At 42.9% G+C, this 19,685-nt stretch overlaps 1 protein-coding gene and 1 long non-coding RNA gene across 5 annotated transcripts; one reads left to right on the forward strand and one right to left on the reverse strand.

Annotated features, from left to right (window-relative positions):
• The first annotated feature begins 3,343 nt into the window (after positions 1-3,343).
• Positions 3,344-12,476, forward strand: LOC109195589 (uncharacterized). Of its 4 annotated transcripts, none has more exons than XM_025904175.1 (6): positions 3,344-3,705; positions 4,016-4,056; positions 5,269-5,441; positions 7,557-7,886; positions 10,219-10,539; positions 11,594-12,324. In XM_025904175.1, exons 3-6 carry the CDS (start codon positions 5,300-5,302, stop codon positions 11,668-11,670), a joined length of 870 nt encoding a protein of 289 aa, XP_025759960.1. In that variant the 5' UTR covers positions 3,344-3,705; positions 4,016-4,056; positions 5,269-5,299; the 3' UTR covers positions 11,671-12,324. The 4 variants fall into 4 exon arrangements, 3 of the variants coding, with proteins under 3 accessions (XP_025759960.1, XP_025759959.1, XP_019203387.1); XR_003217173.1 differs by lacking the exon at positions 3,344-3,705 and adding an exon at positions 12,414-12,476 and having other exon boundaries at positions 3,861-4,056; positions 5,300-5,441; positions 11,594-12,175; XM_025904174.1 differs by lacking the exon at positions 3,344-3,705 and having other exon boundaries at positions 3,860-4,056.
• A 2,835-nt stretch (positions 12,477-15,311) lies between these two features.
• Positions 15,312-16,799, reverse strand: LOC112844455 (uncharacterized). The gene is made up of 2 exons (XR_003217176.1): positions 16,478-16,799; positions 15,312-16,123 (listed from the first exon to the last, which is right to left on the reverse strand). It is a non-coding gene; the product is annotated as an uncharacterized LOC112844455 (long non-coding RNA).
• Positions 16,800-19,685: the final 2,886 nt, after the last annotated feature.

A 19,685-nucleotide genomic window follows, 5' to 3' on the forward strand; every position in this document is an offset into this window, starting at 1 on the left:
TGCTGGTGGGAGTGGGGAGGTGGGGGGATGATGGACCAAAGTGTCTCTATTGTTGGGGAAGGTGGAGGTGTCAAGGCTGCTTGATGTCTCATCAAACCAGCAGTAAAGGTCGTTGAGGGTGTTGGCCAACAGCAGGTCGTCAGTGGAGTGGGGCTGTGTGCTTATATCCTTACTCTCATTTCCCTTAGCGTATCTGTAACATGCAACTTCTGTCGGTGCTGTGCTACTGGAAACTGAATTTCCATCACACTATATGTTGTGATGATCTCAGTTCAGTCATGGTGTGTTCTGCAATCCTGCTGAATGTGTTCCAGTCCCATCGACTGTGTATGAGCGTACAAACAGGCGTATGGCGGGGATGAATCGGAATGTCTTGAGCCTCAGCATCACAAAACCAGGATGACCATAAATGTTTCTTGTCCTGTTGGATGATGATAAGACTGTGACATGGGATGCCACCTTTGGTCTTGTGATGAAGCAAAGCTCAGGAAGAAGTGTGATTAAATTGTAGCCGCATGTGTGCTGCTGAGAAGGATGTACAGGTGTACCTGCTGCCAAATCCAAGCCTCCTCAGGTTAGTTGTAGTTGCAGAACGCTGTAGGACTGAGACAGCTGAGGCATCAAATGTTTGATTAAACGGATGAAAAAGGCGTTTCTTCCATATAATTATCACTTTTTAAAATCTTTAGCAACTTCAAGTTTGTCAGTGTGCTGAAGTCACAGAAACAAGAAAAGAAGTTTGACACTTCAGAGCACATGTGTCAAACTCAAGGCCTGCGGGCCACATCTGGCCCGGCGGACATTTATATCTGGCCCGCGAGATCATTTTATATAGATTTATTATTATTGTTATGCATGGCCCGGCAATATGAGGCGCTAATAACACACAAACTACAGATCCCATAATGCAGCGCTGCAGCCTCCTTGCTGAACGCTAGGCTAACTGGGAACATTCCTGTGTCAATCAAGTCCAACGTGTGTTAGCTAGCACTAGTGATGGTGAGATGAAGCCTCATGATGAACTGAAGCTTTCCACTGAATTGGTCGACTCATGGTTCGAAGCATTGTGATGATTCATTTGCTCTACTGCGCCATCAAGTGGACAATTCAAGTGAAGCGGGCTCTGTGATTATAATATAATGATGTGTAAACCTCTAAACTGAATAAATAAATTGTTTTCATGGTTATTTATCCCGAATATTGCCTCAGTATGAGTGATACAAAAGTGAAGGTGGAAACTATCAGGACAGAGTTTTGGTATGATTGTGTAACTGTTAGCCTCAGACAGTCAGTCAATAGAATAATTCAGATCATCGATCAGTATATTTGCATATTTTTATAACTATAAAAAGAAAGCTGACACTTTCGAGACTTTATCTAATGTGTAAGCATCACAGCAGATGCCTTTGTGTCAACATAGCTGAGGCTAAAACAGAAAAACGATTTTATAAAAATATTCAGCAGTAGATCAAATACGAAAGAAAACCATTAATCAACAAATGAACATTGCCTGATGCTGCTGAATTGAAGCAGAGCAAATTATAGAGGTTTTATTAGACACACACCTTAGCGTTTTGCAACTTTGCATAATGTTAAAAAATTTTAATTTGTTTTGTAGCCTATTGAATGGCAGAAATTAGGTTTTCTTTTCAGAAGTATGTAAAAGGGAAAAAACAGTGGCTGACAGCGCTGTAAACAACGGTAGTCTTTTGCGTAACAAACAAGCGATTGTTTGTTACGCAAAAACTTAAGGAAGGAGGTACATACAAAAGGCTGCTTTTTGTTGATGGGAGCAGTGCAGAAGACGTAGCGTGACCTCAGGTTAAGCGGTATGTGCTGAATCATGTCCGCCAGAAACTTAAAGTCGTCAATGTTGCAGACAAAATACAAACCATCCACATGAGAGAGGCTGACAAATATGTCAACAAGGTTGGATAGCGTTGCATCGGGCAGATGGTAAGCAAACATCTCTATCTGCTCTGCAGTTGGATGGAGTCCTGCAGTCTCTATAGGATCGACAGAGTGACTGAGTATTTCTTTGAGGACGGGGAGATCGTCTCTGTGCATGGTTGTAACTTCTCCCTCTTTAAACTTGGAGGAGAACCTCCCAGCACGGCCAGAGATCTGCAGAGCCCGAGAAGTGCTGATGGTCTCCATCTATTGAACAGATTTTTAGACGGGAAACTGTTCTTGAAGTGTGTGTGTGTGTGTGTGTGTGTGTGTGTGTGTGTGAGAGAGAGAGAGAGAGAGAGAGAGATGTGCATGAAGTGTGATTTTATCCTGGTGAAAGCAAAACAGCAAAAGAAAGGGAAGAGAAATAAAACCTGCAGCTTCAGAATCAGCGCAAAAAAGGCATAAACACTGGACCCGCCGACGGATCAGAATCAGTGAGCTGTCAGCTCTCAGCCCCGACCGTGTCCGCGCCGTTGGGAGAGAAAGGCGACATCTCACTGATTCTGATGCGTCAGCGGGTCCGCGCTTTGAGTTTACGTCTTTGTGCAGAATCGGTGTACCTGCTCTCATTTACTGTTTGGTGGTTGTTGAAATGTAGTAATATTTATATTAAAAATCGATTCAGGATTTTAATAAATCGATATCACGTTATCCAAGCTAGAATCGATTTTAATTGATAATCAAAACCCGCTCCTATAGTAACTGTGTAATCATGCTTATGTACATCTGGATAATGACACAAATAATGACAGAATGACAGATGATGATAATGACAGAAATCAGATTATAGGATCTGTAGTGTTGTTTATTTATATTATGGTGCTTATCATTTGTGATATTTATTACTGTGTGCAGACTTTATTAGGAGAGATGAAATAAAAAAAAAATCTCTTCCTTGCTGGTTCCATCGAAGAAGTTTAAGTAACTATGTAACACGTACGTAATCCAATTCCACAACACAGTGTGATGGAGAAATCAGCTGTGTTTTGCTGCCCATTTTATTTCGAATCTGGCGCGAACCGGTGAACCAGTCCCTGAATCAGTCACGTGGTACGGACTGCCCGCGAGGCCTCGAACTTCACTGCATACGTAATCAAAGCAAGCCTCGATACGCGCTTCACAAAAACGCCCCCGAGATTACCCGACGCACGATTCGACGCTTCGACACACAGGACACATCACTAGCTAGCACCTCACAATGGCGAAGAGAAAAGTTGATTTCTGAAAACAGAGCCTTTCAGCACCGGTGGGAGACTGATTGTTTACAAACATTGCTGGTAAACCCGTGTGTCTTATTAGTGGAGCTAATGTGGCTGTAATGAAAGAATTTAATTTAAGACAAAACTATGAGACAAACGTCAGGATAAGCTGAAAAACCTGAATGCAGAGCAGAAACTACAGAAAGTAGAAGAGCTAAAGAAGAATCTGACATTTCAGCAGACTTTTGTCACCAGAGCAAAATCACAAAGTGAAGCTGTTGTGAAAGCAAATTTTATTGTAGCAGAGGAGAAAGCCAAATCAGCCCGGCCATTTACCGAGGGAGAGTTTCTGAAAAGCTGCATGATGAAGGTGTGCGACGTCTTGTGTCCAGAATTTAAATATCAAAAATAAAAGTGCCAGCTCTACCTCACACGAGAGCACACTAGTCCGCGTACACAACGAAGAAGAATAAAAAAAGAGGGTGACCTGCAGTCATGACACAACAGGCGCCACCATGCGGCGATGAACTGCATTACAACACGCCACTGCTGAGTAAGTGTATTTGTAATGTTTTATCATCGTAAGTTTAATCAATAAACAAGTTCAGGGCGCTGAGAGTTTAGTTTGGAGATAAGAGCTGTTTGAGCAGACAATACATATGCCAGTGAAAGTAAAAACCAGTTAACCTGGAAGTTAACCTGGAAGACACAGACACTGCTGTTCACGTGAAACCGAAAGTAAACAGCTGGTGTTACTCCCTCCACTGTGTTTTATCCACGGCTCCAAATATGAGATATAAATCCCCAAATATTAAGACAACAATGAGAAGTATTTGGATTTAACGGGTTGCTGTTTCTTGCAGGAGATTGAAGATGCTGCTGTTGCTCCTGCTCCTCACGAGTGGTAAGAAACTCTTACTATGTTATATACTATATGTAAACAATGTTTATCTTGCACTCAGACCGAAGTTTGATCATTATCGCACAGGTAGATACACGCAGTGTGTGAAATTACCGATGTAATGGTGGCTTTAATGTAGGAGAGCGAGGGGTGGTGTGAGAAAGTCTGGACCGACTTTGTGTTGAAAGTTTGAGCTTTGAGAGGCTAACTAGCCGTGCTAAGCTAGCTCGGTGACAGGTCATGGCTGCAGATAAAAGGCTTTATTGACAGGTGCGATAATCCTTTATATCACAACATCATTCTCAGACAGGTGACAGGAACATGCAATGAAGTGGCCACCTATATCTGCTATTGTTGCCAAAGTGTGTCAATGTTAACTGAAGCTGCGAGTCCCAGTTCTGCCCTGGTCCTCCTCCATTAGGACATGCCTAGAAAAAGCTCCGTTTGGAGGCATCCTTGTAAGATGCATGAACCAGCTCAGCTGGCATCTTTTGATACGGCAGGACTCTAAGCCTAAATCATTGTAACTGTCCCTGAGACAGTTAAAATAAAGTTGTTTATTTCATATGTTTCTGTGATAGAGAGATGCTTAATAATTACAAGATAAGTTGATAAAAGTGTAAAATTGATTAAAAAACATGTCTAAAATATGTGACAAAATATGGGTTTGTTAAATATGTAAAGTTTGTATGAGGTAGAGTTTGTAATGGTCACATGACCAGAGTTTGGTTGAGAGCACAACCATGGCACGGTGGAGCTAGCATGGATACATGGCTACATGGCTACAGATGCATCTACAGCCTCAACGTTAATGTTATTCTGCATGTGGTCCAAGAGGCGCACACGGTATGGTTTCATGTATATTGTTTGTAATGTTGCATACGTGTTCTACACTGGTAATGAGAGAACATTTTTTTGATATCCATTATTGTGCATTTTTTCTGTTCTGCTTGCACAAGACTGTTTATGGACACTGATAAGAGAGACTGATAAGCTCAAAGCATTTATGTTGTAAACTTTGTGTTTCTTCAGTTTTCACGGTGTCTGAAGACAATAAGAGTGTGTGTGAGAGAGAAATAAATTTCCGAAGACATCAGTATGATGCGTGGCCATTCTTTGTTGGACCCCTGTAGTTACAATCATAATATAAGATGAGTAACAGTATGGTGGACATTAGGTAATATGTTTTCTTTTTGTCTGTTAATAATCATGTTGAACTGCACATGATTTATGTGACCGAACAAAGATGAAGAGAAACCTCCTGGAACCTGCAGACTTCAGTCTCACCCTGAAACATCCCACAGAGAGAGATACAAACACCTACACCTGCACCATCAGCAGGGAGGGAAAAATTCTGATGAAGAAACGAGTGGAGCTAAAAGTCAGAGGTCAGTGATGTAGATACATTTGAAAGGTAAAAGCATACTTTGTTTTCATTTGTTTTTCATATGATACCCAATAGTGACCTTTTCTTTAGTCCAATTTCTTTATTTTTGCATTGACAACTCAACAATGAAACCTCAAAGCCAAGGCCTGTAAAACGCTGTAACTAAATATACACTACGTGAGCTGGTTGCAGCAGATGGTAAGATTTGAATGGTGGTCAGTTGTTGAGTGTGTTGTTCCTCTAACCCTACTACTGTGAGTCAGGGGAGTGGAGACGTTAATTTCTTCTCTCAGGTTAGCAGGTTCAGCCTTTCTGGAATGTGAGCTGATTACAGTAACAAGGTCCTCTGGAGATTGCCTTGGTTCAGATACTGTGTATTCTCAAATACACTAGCTGAAGCAATAGGAGTGGGTCAGAAGCTGGAGTGGTCTGATGATCTGCACTGCTGCATGGATACACTTTCTCACACTTTAATCAGCAGCATTAAGTCGTTTCTGATGCTCTTGGACCCAAATGTGAATGGGGCCTTGTGTTTCGTGTATTACTTTGATATTTCCTTGTCTTATGTTAGTGTATTCTCTTCTGCTTTCCACTGTTATTATATTTTTATTGAGTTAGTTAATACAGTTAATACAACCAGCCACAGCATGAGACCACATTAAAGAACACTATGGTTTCATCTGGATCCAGTGTAAATTTGTGAACCTCGTTGGTGAAGTCAGTAGAGTTTTTGATGTGATGGGGTGTGCTCCCCACAAAATGGGGGTTAGGATGGTAGCTAGGTGCTTTGAAATGCTGTAGGTGCCTTAGTTCATACTGTTAATAATGGGTCTGAATGGGGCCTCTTTGTGGTTCTTTGGATGTTCACATGAATATGGTATAAAATCCCCTGTATACAGGCAGTTGTATGTAGTGGGGCAATGGCTTTTCCCCTTTAATGTTGTTGTAGGCAACTGATGACTTTCTTGTTCTAATTGCTTGTGGGGTCTCATCTTAAGGCTTCATCGATGTGTGGTTGGTGGCTAAGATGAAGAGGACTGGAGTAAGAATAAGAATAAGAACAACTTTATTTATCCCGAGGGAAATTCTTTTGTCATGTACATGCTCAAAGCAGCAGGAGAGACAGAGGAACAGATAAATAAGATATAAGATATACAATATATACAATAAGAATGGTGTACAGTAATATACAGTAGGATAGTGCAAGACATAGTATCGGATAACTCTAACGAAGTAATATACATAACTATATCCTGGTGAATAAATAACTTAACTATCAGTGCAGAGTAGTGGGTTCAGGGTGTGGTGTTGGGGAGGCTAATCATACCTTCCCTATTTCGATAGCGGCCGGGCCAGAGAAAGGAGAGCTGCTGCTGGAGAAAAGCACCAGAGTCAGGGCAGTGTGTGCTGGAAAGTGACACAAATGATAAACTGATTGTGTCAAAAAAAAACTCAAACCCTACAAAACACAGCCACAGAGTCACGTCGGGCCATTTTGGGATTACAATAGGAAATGCTGTGTAGTACTTTTGGTGTGATAATCAGTTGAGTTTAGAACAACAGTGCACCTCCCCTTGTCGGTTAGAAGGGTAGCGATGTTTTGGACTCTAAGAAAAGAAGGCCGTACCATCGCCAGGTAAATTATGAGGTTGGTCAATGGAATTCTTGAACTGAAGACAGTAGCTGAACCCTTCTCCCTGATTTGATTTGCTTCAGGTTGTGTTAGTTTATCAATCCTTATTGCTGCTTCTGTTTCAATATGTGTTCTGTTGCTGGTCACAGTTCCCACTCAGATCGCCCAGTGTGATATCTTTTTTTGCAGTTTGTCATAAAATTGGCATGCACTCGTGAGGATGCCAGATCTGAGGATGCCCCAGCTGTTTGGGGTGGGCAGCCTGAAAGATGCTTTCCAATGCATTCACTGCAAAATATTGCCACTCTCAGAGCGAGAGCAGGCAGCAACGAGTGGAAGGATTCTTTAGAGAGGACCTCTGCCTCTCTTTGCTGCCTTGTAGAAGATGTGGTTACCACAAATAGCGTAAGAGAAACAAGGACCAGTGATGATGTCTTTTGTCTAGTGTCTGTACAGCTCATTTGTGCTTTTTTGTCCCCTCAGTCCCCCGGGTGGAGGTGGATTCAGGTGTGGAGTCTGTCCAGCTGCCTCTCAAAACCACACTTCACTTGCCTGAAAAAGCTAAAGTGGAGTGGAAGAACAGCTCAGGCAGGATAGTCCACGTGTATGAGAGCGACTCTGACCAGCCTGAAGAACAGAACCACTGTTACAAAGACCGAACAGAAATTAATGTGGACCCACTGAAACCTGAAGACCTCAGTCTCACCCTGAAATACCCCACAGACAGAGATAACTCCACCTACATCTGCACCATCTACAGCAGGGATAAAAACAAAATCCTGGTGAAGAAACAAGTGGAGCTGAAAGTCAGAGGTAAGACCATACTTTGTTTTCATCAGTATTTAATATAATAACCAGCTGTGACCTGGGCCCTTGGTTTCTGCTTACACTGGGAAGCAGTTGGATTTTATGTATTTATAAGTCAAATGAAGAAATTTGCCTTTTTATTGCTACAGTGGATCAGACTGAGCGAGATTACCCACATAACAGACAGGTCAGGGCCGGATCTGGTGTCGAGCCAGCACTGCTGGCTGACTTCTGGCATGTGTGGAATTACAGGGATTATTTTACATAGCCATCATCTTTATCATTGCATTAATTATCATTTCATCCAAGCATTTGTTGAAGTTGCTGGCATTATGTTATAATTTGTATTACAGGTGTTATCATAATCACATATTAACAGGTTTATTACAGGTGCAGTTATAACCACTTAAATCGTTGAGTTAAATCTATAATCATAAAAGCTTATATGCTGAGTATATTGTTACAGTAAAATAGTAGCTGAGCAAAGGCCTGAATGTATTCAGCTTCTTGTTGCATTTGAGTTTGCCTAGCAACAGGTGACAGAAGATGGGCCAAAGAGGAGGACAAGTCCATGGGGACCTCATCACCATATTTGGAAAAGGATGCCAGAAAGGGGAACTCCTGTCTCTGTAGTTATCTCTTAAAATTGATCATTGTCTGTAGAAGAGGCAAATAATGTTCTTAAGATGCAAATTATGTGCTTGTAAACGCATGAGGGGGCGTCATAATACCCTGATGTTATAAAAGCAATCTGAAGTGTATTTTTGGGTGGGGATTTACAACTGATGGTTTCCAGTGTACGTCTCCCCACGCTGCGTGCATTCATTAAAATCAATTGTTTGATCGACCTTTTCTGGACCATCATTGTTTTACTCTCGTCCTCAATTTCGGACCCGTAACACATGGTAAGTGGTATTTCATACAGATATGGCCAGGCCTGGCGTAGCTGGCACTGCTTATGTGATGGCATGCCACATCTGGCCCGATTGTGGTTTGGTTTATGTGGCGCAGGCTCATAGAAAACAGGTTTGGCCCAGATCCGGCATCAAACCGGCACTTCTGACTGACTGGTGTCATGGCAGAGTGTATGTCAACCAGATGTGGGCCAGGTCTGGCAATGATGGCACTATTTATGTTCCTATTTTCCTATTTTAGTTAGAAGACCCAAATCCCATGTTGCAATACTATACTGCTGTGGTAGACAATGTTTCAAATGCAGGTTTGACAGGTTTGTGAGTGTACACTTTATCCAAAACCTAAAACGCATGTTTACCACTGCGTGGCTGTAGCTCAGGAGGTAGAGCGGGTCACTTACTGATTGGAAGGTTAATGGTTGAATCCCTGGGTCCTCCAGTTTGCATGTGAATGTGTATGAATGTAGTTAGGAAGCACTCAGTTTAGAGAAAGTGGGTGAATGTGGCATGTTGTATAGGGCACTTTGAGTAATCAGGGAGAGTAGAAAAAAGTGCTATATAAGAATCATTCCATTCATCGTCTGAACAGGGTTTCATCATGTTACTTTTGCATTATTATGTTTGACACATGTTGTTATTACATGGCTTGATTAAGGTACACATTAGGCTGGCATCTGGGGCCAGATCTGAAACTGATCTGGGCCACCAGTGTGTCTGCAACTCGCGTTGTGCTGGCCCATGTGTGGGCCACCTCTGGTAAACCAGATCTGGGCCACCAAAGGGCCGTCATTCTTTGCGGTATGTGGGCCATGTGTAAGCACATTGTGTGGGCCAGATCGGGGCCACACCAAGTGTGCTATCTGGATAATAGCTCTGTTGTAAACATCTGGGGTGAGGACCTGAAGACTCAGTGAATTGTTACAGGATGAAGCCAAAGTTTCGGCAGTGTACTCACAACAACCTGTAGAGTTTAGGTGTTCAATACTGACTACACAAATAAATGACCACTCATAATTTATAACTTTTATGTAATTTGTTTTTTCTTGATCTTAGCTGATCTGCACTTCTTTATTTCTTATTTTTTTTGTTTGATGTTTATTGTATATTTGCTGCTATGGCAACTTAATTTCTCTCTGGGATTAATAAAGTCTGCCTGGTTCTGATTCTGATAATCTACCAAAAAAGTTCAAGAAAGTTGATTATCACTGTGCTGATATTACTGATAATGACTGATGATTACTGACATATCTACCCTATAATATAAAGCGCTTTGATGCGACTGATGTTATATTGAGCCAGCTAACGCAAAGAAAGTGGAGCATGTCAGAGTGGAGCCAGTCAAAGATAATTCATTCAAAGAAAACCAAAGAAAATGTGCTCAGTGCTGCTGCTGTCTGTCACATTAAGTTTTGTTGTCCTCTTAGTCCCCCTTGTTGAGGTGGAGGATTCAGGGGTGGAGTCTGTCAAGCTGCCAATTAAAGCTACACTTAACCTGCCTAAAGATGCTAAAGTTGAGTGGATGGACAGTTCATACAGGATGCTTCACGTGTATCCAAGCAGCTCTGACCAACCTGAAGAACAGGACCGCCGTTACAGAGGACGAACAGAGATGAATGATGAAAATGGAGATCTCACTCTGACCCTGAAACACCCCACAGACTGGGACAGAGGCCCCTACACCTGCACCGTCTACAGCAGGGAGGGAAATATCCTGATGAGGAAACAAGTGGATCTAAAAGTCATGGGTCAGTGCTGCTCCTCTGTGTGTGTGTCTTAATCTGTTATACTATTTAAAGCATTAGAACTTCTGTTGGTGATGTGAATCCAAAAAAAAGAAAAAAGAAAAAAGGCATTGGTAGCCTGTAGTTGTTGAGTCTGCAGAAATGTTTGATTTGTAAACTCCTGTGTCCTCGAGGATCAGAGTATAAAATTAGAAGCTCCTTTTAAGCTAACAAACAGCTGCTGAACTTTGACCTCCCGGAGAAAATCAGCAGATTGCTTTGAGCTACTCTGTGAACACAAACTAGACTTTGTGCTTTAGTTGGAATAGACAGCCTTGTATTTTTAGCTCTTAATGTTTGTGAGAGTCCAGCAGACAGTCTGATCCAGTTTATATGTAGATCATGCAGCGATTTCTCACTTCAGGTTCTGATTGTGTTTTCAGAGACTGAATTTTTGTCCTACTTTCTCCATCCTGCAAAGCTGTTCATGTTCAGCATGACTGATGGAATAAATTCACTCAGTGATTCAGTTTGTTTGGAGGAAGCAACTCATCTGAGGTCATGTGATTATCAGCAGCTTTCAGTGGAGCTGATTTCAACTGTTTGGTCCAACAGAGCAGCTCAAACAGAACTGTAGAGATGAGCTGTGTTGATCCTGAGGACTTAGTGATGTGTAGAAATAATGAAACCTTGATGTGTGACAGTTTCTGAGGCTCCAGGTTGAAGATGTGTTTTAAATCCGGTGCTTTGTTGAGTCATATTGTCCTACAAAGAAACCGATCCTGACAGAAGACAGGATCTGTGATCAGAACTCCTTGAACTCTTCTCTTTAATGTTTCATTTTAGGCCCACACACACTCAGCAGTAAGTAGATCCACACTGACAGGAGACATGACTGTGAAGCAGCACCATCAGACTCTGATCGTCTCCAACATCTTTAAAAACTGCTTTGACTTTTTAGATCTCTGTCCTGTTACCTCCTGCTGTGGTCTGCTTCTCTCCTTCAGCTTTCTCTATAACTGTGCTGCAAACTGCTGCTGCCATCTGTTTAGCTCACGGTGTGTTTGTGTCCTCTCAGTCTGTCAGGTGGAGGTGGAGGAGGGGGCGGAGTCTGTCCAGCTGCCCTTCAAAACCACAGAAAACCTGCCTGAATGATCCACTAGAATGATTATGTTGGATTATGTTTCAACAGCAAGCAAACTAAATCTAGTTTCAACCAGTCTGGGCATCAACAAGTGGGAAAATTAGATTTATGAAACTGACTTAGTAGCCTTGATACTGTTTTATTGGTGATACTTTAACGCGACGTTTCCATAAATTTAATTTGCGACTACTCTCACTTCTAAACTCATCATCATACACAGACACTAATAACTGGAGCTCCAGGTACCACAATTTACATTAGCAACAGCTTAATCTTTAAGTACCTTCTATCCATTTCTTCCTCTTAACCGGGGCAGCAGCCTAAGCAAAGAAGCCCAGTCCTCCCTCTCCCTCCCCAGCCACCTCTTCCAGCTTGACTGGGGAGCACCAAGACGTTCCCCGGGGCCTCCTTCCGGTGGATATATGCCCAAAACACCTCACCCAGGTTAAAGCTCATTTCCACCACTCGTATCTGCAGTCTCGTTCTTTCAGTCACTACCAAAGCTCACGACCACAGGTGAGTGTAGGGACATAAACTGACCAGTTATTTGAGAGCTTCACTTACATTCAGCCACATTCCAGTGTGAGTCAGTGATGCTCTTTGATTCTGACAGTCTGGAACAATGAGGTTGTACATTTTCTTCTCACATGTAATTCTGATGTGAATAAAATATCACTTCAGTGATTCAGTTTTTAGAGGTGCTTTGACTAGAAATGAAACTTCATTGTCTGACTGTGTTGTGTCTCCTCTGCAGGGAGAGTTCAGGTCCAGGATCAAACAGGGGACATCAGGAACAGAAGCAGCTCCATTGATCCGACTCCTCTGATGGCTGATCAATCAGTTTGATCTGTGTGTTCTTTGATTATTGATCAGTGATGTCAGAGTGGAGTCAGTGTGATGTTGTTGTTGTGTGTTTGAGACTTTTAGTGTCCATGAAGGTCTCTGCTGCCGTAGATCCTCTGAACTGTGACAGAGGTCTCACTCTGGAGGAAACTCTCAGCACTTTCCAGCAGCTCCTCCATCATGGAGGACGTTCCCTCACTGTAACAGGTGGAGGAGAGAGGAGAGGAAGCACAGGTGGATCCTCTGAGGAAGAGGAGTGTTCCTACAAACCACATGATCACATGACCAGAATGGTATAGCTACAAAGTCAGATTAATGGGTTTGCAGGTGTCCTTAAAGTCAGATTCACCAGGGAGGACAAAGGATAACTGTTTGCTGAGCTGAGCACTATATGCAGTCTGCCTTTGTTTTCGCGTCTTCGTTCACTTTGAAATAGTTCCATGCGGCTCACTTGTTTCGCCTTCTCCCAGCTCCGAGCTGCAGCCGGGGCCTGGGGGCGGGCACTGGGAAAGACTCGCTCACAGCTGACTAAATGCCAGATTTTCACTTCAGGAAGCACACAGCCCCACTCCACTGTTGGCCAACGCCCTCAACGACTCTTACTGCTGGTTTGAAGAGACATCAAGCAGCTTTCACAACTCAATAGAGAATTCCCCAACAATAGAGACACTTTGGTCACTCATGGTAAATGGTAAATGGACTGATTCTTATAGAGCACTTTTCTACTCTCCCAGAGTACTCAAAGCACTCTATACAACACGCCACATTCACACAGTCACACCCATTCTCACAAGCAATACCTCTATACTGAGTGCTTTCTCACTACACTCACACACATTCATACTCCGATGGATGCATCGGAGAGCAACTTGGCGTTAGTATCTCGCCCAAGGATACTTGGCATGCAGACTGGAGGAGCCTGGGATCGAACCTCCTTGCGATCAGTAGGTGACCTGCTCTACCTCCTGAGATACAGCCACCCCCAGCAACAGCAACCCCATCCCCCACCTTCCCCACTCCCCCCACAACAGATGCTATGAAAGACTTCACCCACAGGAGCAACCTCCTCACTTCACACCTATGAGGATTTCACACCACCTTCTCCCACTACAACCCTTCATACTCATGAAGCAGATGTGAGGAAGCAGTTTAACCTTGTAGAAATACTAAAGAACCAATTCAATTCAATTCAATTCAATTTTATTTATATAGCGCCAAATCACAAGAAAAATAGCCTCAAGACGCTTTATATTGTACAGCAGATACAGAGAAAAGCCCAACAATCATAGACCCCCTATGAGCAAGCACTTTGGCGACAGTGAGAAGGAAAAACTCCCTTTTAACAGGAAGAAACCTCCAGCAGAACCAGGCTCAGGGAGGGGCGGGGCCATCTGCTGCGACCGGTTGGGGTCAGAGAAGGAAAACAGGATAAAGACATGCTGTGGAAGAGAGACAGAGATTAATAACAGATATGATTCAATGCAGAGAGGTCTATTAACACATAGTGAGTGAGAAAGGTGACTGGAAAGGAAAAACTCCTCGTGTGTCATAGTGGTCTGATCAGACAATATATTTACCCTTCTGTGCCATTTCATGTTTAGGTCAGTTATGTTTGTTTAGGTCAGTTATATTTCCTTGTGCAGTCATTTGGTTTGTTAAGTTTGCAGTTCTTTGCCTGAGTTCAGTTTTGTTTCTTTGACATTTTTTATGAGCTTAACATTAATTACTTTTGTAAATATAATATTTGGGTTAAATGAATGAAAACTCTGTTTTTCTAATAATTCTTGTGACTCCTTCTGCTTTTTCAACTTGGTTCATCACACAGCCCTAAATATTTGTTTAATGTCCTGGTCAAATATTACTCCAAGGTGTTACTGGAGACCAAGGTAATGCCATCCAGAGCAAGTATCTGGTTAGATACCATATTTCTAGGTATTTTAGGGCCAAGTATAATCAGCAGCATAAAGTTAGTTGTCACCCAGGTCTTTATATCAAGCTCTGCTGTGTTCAAGCTATTAATTACTGTGCGCAGGAGAGCCAAAACACACATCAAACATTAAAGTTCAGTTATGCCAGCTTTAACCTTGGGATGCCTCAGCTTCTCTTTTATATCCCCCACACTCAACTCTCTGCATCAGGAAGCTCCTGCCACTGGTCACCCTGGGAGTTTCGTCCTTCTACACCCTAACAGTTAGCAGATAACGTAGTGAAGCATCGCCAAGCAGTTTTCACAAGGTCATGCTGACACAAAATTTGACTCTGACTTTAAACACTGGTCACTTCAGGTGCTGCTCTGATAGACAGGAAATGACATCACGGCTCAAACTCTTTGTCAGTAAACCATTTCTTTATTTAACATATAAAATTTTGGTTTAATTGTTGCAGGATTTCATTACACAAACAAACTGAAAAAAAAAATCTGCAGAACACATGGATCAATACATTCATTAAAAATATAACAGGAAACAGATTTCTTAATCAAACTGCTGGAACAAAGCGAACCACTCAACACAAACACTACAGTAGAACAGTTTAGAAAGCTTAAAATGTAACAAGAGGCACATTTTCATTCATAGGTGCCTCATCAGATCTTTGCAGAAGACTCCACCTGAACTCTGTGGAGCCTGATCTCAAGGGTTTAAGTCTGACCCTGAAACCAGAAGAGGATCTTTCTGTCTCTGCAGATTCACTGTGATCCAGAGATGGCAATGATTTCAGTCCTGCATCACGCTGATGTTTGCACAGAGAAGATAATTTAGTAAATGTTTTTGAACATTGGTAACAGTAAACTTCATAATCATTATGCAAATTTTTACTCTGTGAATGGTACTCATGGCCATTGACCAGTGGTTGTTGATCAATGCTCATAAGAATTTGGATATTAATGATGAAGAAATTGACCTCACAGCCCATTGTTCATTCATTGGGCCGGTTTCAGTCGTTATGCAAATGTACTGTTTACAAGATTAACGTAAAAGCAGGAATCAAGACGTAACAGTTTATTTGTAACATGGAATCGTTTCTGAGTGGAGTATGAACCGAGATTACTCAAACTCTTTCACAGATAAGATAAGATAACCTTTATTAGTCCCACACGTGGCAAATTTGTTATCTAATTACTAATACGTTAGTTATAAAAAATTACGAGAAGAAAAAGATAAGAAAGAAAGAAACTCAGAACGAGCAGAGCTGCTGTAACAGGCTGCCGCACACGGGGGGCGCCGTGATAAAGTTCTCTTTCATGTGTCTGCGTTCATGCTTAGTATGATCACATGATTGTGAAAAGGTTTTGTCACAGTGTCTGCACTTGTATGGTTTCTCTCATGTGTGGACTCGTTTATGCTTTTCAAGCTGACGTGCACTGATGAAGGATGACCCACACTGATCGCAGACATGCTTTTTAACGCCACTGTGAAGGAGTTCATATTGTTTGAAGTCCTTTGAAGTGGTGAAGCCTCTCCCGCATTCTTTACAGTAGTTCATTTTGTCTCCAGTGTGTCTACGTTGATGTATTTTCAGAGTCCTTCAATGACTTAAAGTTTTTCCACAAAGGTCACAACAAAAGTCTTTCCCACAGCGATGACAGGGTTGAGAACTTGATCCATCTGTGTCGCTCTGCTTCTAAACAAAAACACAAAGACAGTGTAAGTCAGTCCTTCAACATTTTTATCCTGAACGTCACCTGAAATAAAGAGCATCTCTGCCAAAGTCCAATTACATTATACTGTTTACATTATCACACTCAGCTCAATTTAATGTTCTATAAAAACGATAAGAGTAAAAACATTAAAGTAATACTAGTTTAATGCTACAATAACAATAACACAATTCTCAAACACTATCCCTAAAAACCTGTGATTAGAGTCTGAATAATCATTCAGAGCTGCCAGTAGAATTGCTAACATGCTAACACACTTTGATGAGCAGAGTTGTTTCAAACAGTCGGGCTGACAAGATAAAAATATAAATACATACCTCACAGTAACTGCACTTGTAGAGTCTTTCTGGTGTGGATCTGTTGGTGTGCTTTCAGGCAACGTGGAGATTTAAGTCTTCTCACACAGGTCACATTTATAAGGTCGTTCCTCAGTGTGGGTAAACGTGACATCGTAACTCTGTGTTTGTGGTAAACTGTTTGCCACACTGATCACAGCTGTACACATCATGTCTGGTGTGAATGCGTAGGTGAATGTTTCGGCTCCCTATCCGGCTGAAAGTTTTTCCACAAATGTCACAGCTGTACGCCTTAATTCCAGAGTGGGTAACTAGATGACTCTGTAAGCTGTGATTGTGAGTAAAAGCTCTGCCACACTGATCACAGGTGTATGCTTTAACTCCACTGTGGATGAGTTGATGTGATTTTAAGTGTGAAATGTGCGTAAAAGACTTTCCACACTCGTCACACCTGAACGGTCTCTCTCCACTGTGGATGAGTTGGTGTGCTTTTAAGTTTCCAGACTGCGTAAAAGACTTTCCACAGTCTCCACAGCTGAACGGTCTCTCTCTGGTGTGGATGAGTTGGTGTGCTTTTAAGTTTCCAGAGTGGGTAAAAGACTTTCCACAGTCTCCACAGCTGAACAGTCTCTCTCTGGTGTGGATGACCTGATGCATTTTTTTGGAAGCTTTCACAGTAAAATCTTTCCCAAACTCGTCACTGTTGTATTTTTTTCTTCCACTTCTTTCTTCAACAAAATTGTCGGCCTCCTGAGAGCGCTGACTTCTCGATCCACGTTGGTCCTGCAGTGACAGAGATACAAACAGAGGCAGTGATTTGTGGGAAATACATTATTCTAACCGGCCTTTTATTAGTGGTATTTTGTGAGCTTTTATTAAATAAGTATTTATACTTATTTTCATACACACATTGCAAATGTGATTGAATATATGGCAAGAATACCAGAGGCGTAAAACACCAGCTACTGGTAGACAGAACAGTCAGCCGAGACTGCAAGACCAGACTGACCAACCTGTGCACAGCCTGGATTGATTACAAGAAGGCCTATGACTCAATGCCCCACAGCTGGATACTGGAATGCCTAGAATTGTACAAGATCAACAGGACCCTAAGAGCCTTCATCAGGAACTCAATGGGGATGTGGCATACAACACTAGAGGCCAACTCCAAGCCCATAGCACAAGTCACCATCAAGTGCGGGATCTACCAAGGAGATGCTCTGTCCCCACTGCTGTTCTGCATAGGCCTGAACCCCCTCAGTGAGATCATTAACAAGACTGGCTACGGATACCGACTACGGAACGGAGCGGTTGTCAGCCACCTCCTGTACATGGATGACATCAAGCTGTATGCCAAGAGTGAACGAGACATCGATTCACTGATACACACTACCAGGATATACAGCAGTGACATTGGAATGTCATTCGGACTGGAGAAGTGTAGTCGGATGGTAACAAAGAGAGGGAAGGTAGTCAGAACTGAGATGATCGAGCTACCAGAAGGCAACATTGCAGACATAGAGGACAGTTACAAGTACCTGGGGATCCCGCAAGCGAATGGGAACCATGAAGAGGCCGCTAGGAAAGCTGCAACCACCAAGTACCTGCAGAGGGTCAGGCAAGTCCTGAGGAGTCAGCTGAACGGTAAGAACAAGATCAGGGCCATCAACACCTACGCCCTGCCCGTGATCAGGTACCCTGCTGGGGTAATAGGCTGGCCAAAGGAGGAGATAGAAGCCACTGACATAAAGACAAGAAAGCTCCTTACCATGCATGGAGGGTTTCACCCCAAGTCCAGCACCCTGAGGCTGTACGCTAAGCGGAAGGAAGGGGGCCGGGGACTGGTGAGTGTCAGCACCACAGTCCAGGATGAGACAAGAAACATCCACGAATACATCACGAAGATGGCCCCAACTGACAGCGTGCTCAGTGAATACCTCAGGCAGCAGAAACCCAAGAAAGAGGAGGGAGACGAGGAACCATCATGGAAGGACAGGGCCCTGCACGGTATGTACCACCGGCAGATAGAGGAGGTGGCTGATATCCAGAAATCCTACCAGTGGCTGGACAAAGCTGGACTGAAAGACAGCACAGAGGCACTAATCATGGCAGCACAAGAACAAGCTCTGAATACAAGATCCATAGAGGCTGGGGTCTATCACACCAGGCAAGACCCCAGGTGCAGGCTGTGTAAAGATGCCCCAGAGACAATCCAGCACATAACAGCAGGGTGCAAGATGCTAGCAGGCAAGGCATACATGGAATATCGATCCAAACGTTGGTAGTGGTATATGATCGATACTTTAGTTTGTTTCTCTCCTGGAGGTTCACTATTTACTCGTTGTGGATGAAACAGCAGCTCTGTCTGTGTGAACACCTCTTCTTATGCGGCAGACGCACTTTGCTCCGCCCCCTTCTTCCTGCCCTGCTGGGATTTGTTACTGTGCCGTCACGTGACTCAGATGCACTCAGAAGACGCATTTGGACTGCAGAGAGAGAGAAAGAGGAGCAACATGTGGAGATATTTTATGACTGTAAATGAAAATGCTGGAGAACAGCTGGAAGGCTGTCAAGCCACAGGGGACCACAACAAGCTGTAGAGTTCAGCTTATTTTTCACACCTCAGTTAAATGCTTTGACTGAAGTCTCACTGCACACACTCAAACTTAGTGTTTGTGAACACCTTGGTCATTATAACCTGACACTGATCAGTGCTGCTCTGACGACCACACTCACATCCATGTAATCATTTAACTGGGATGATCTGGATTTACTGCACAATGCTGAATGTGTCCTTACAGTACAGGGAATAACTCTCTCTGTGTTCCTGCAGTGGTAGTAGAGGAGGGAGGGGAGCCAGGACTGACTGTACTGCCTGTGTGCTGTTTTCAGCTTCACTCACAGACTCAATGGCTTCCAGATCAGAGGAGGATCTCTGCTGTCCGGTCTGTCAGGAAGTCTTCAGAGAGCAGAGCACAGTGCCAGTGTGTCTCATCTGCAGAGACTCAGAAAAACACAACAATCACAGATTCAGACCCATCGATGAAGCTGCACAACAACACAAGAAGGAACTTCAGGAAACTCTGGAGCCCTTAAAGAAGAAGTTAAAGGTTTGCAAAAGAGTTCAAGTGAAGTTTGATCGAACAGCAGAACACATTAAGGTCCAGGCCCGACACACAGAGAGGCAGATTAAGGAGCAGTTTAAGAAGCTTCACCAGTTTCTAGCAGA

The sequence above is a fragment of the Oreochromis niloticus genome, unplaced genomic scaffold (genome assembly GCF_001858045.2).
Source record: "Oreochromis niloticus isolate F11D_XX unplaced genomic scaffold, O_niloticus_UMD_NMBU tig00000235_pilon, whole genome shotgun sequence".
In the NCBI taxonomy this organism is placed as follows: domain Eukaryota; kingdom Metazoa; phylum Chordata; class Actinopteri; order Cichliformes; family Cichlidae; genus Oreochromis; species Oreochromis niloticus.

Excerpts from the sequence above, each read along its gene's own strand:
- LOC109195589 (XM_025904175.1), top strand. The coding sequence starts at position 5,300 with ATGAAGAGAAACCTCCTGGAACCTGCAGACTTCAGTCTCACCCTGAAA. Across the intron at positions 5,442-7,556 it reads AGTGGAGCTAAAAGTCAGAG|TCCCCCGGGTGGAGGTGGAT; the intron begins GTCAGTGATGTA and ends TTGTCCCCTCAG. Across the intron at positions 10,540-11,593 it reads AGTGGATCTAAAAGTCATGG|TCTGTCAGGTGGAGGTGGAG; the intron begins GTCAGTGCTGCT and ends GTGTCCTCTCAG.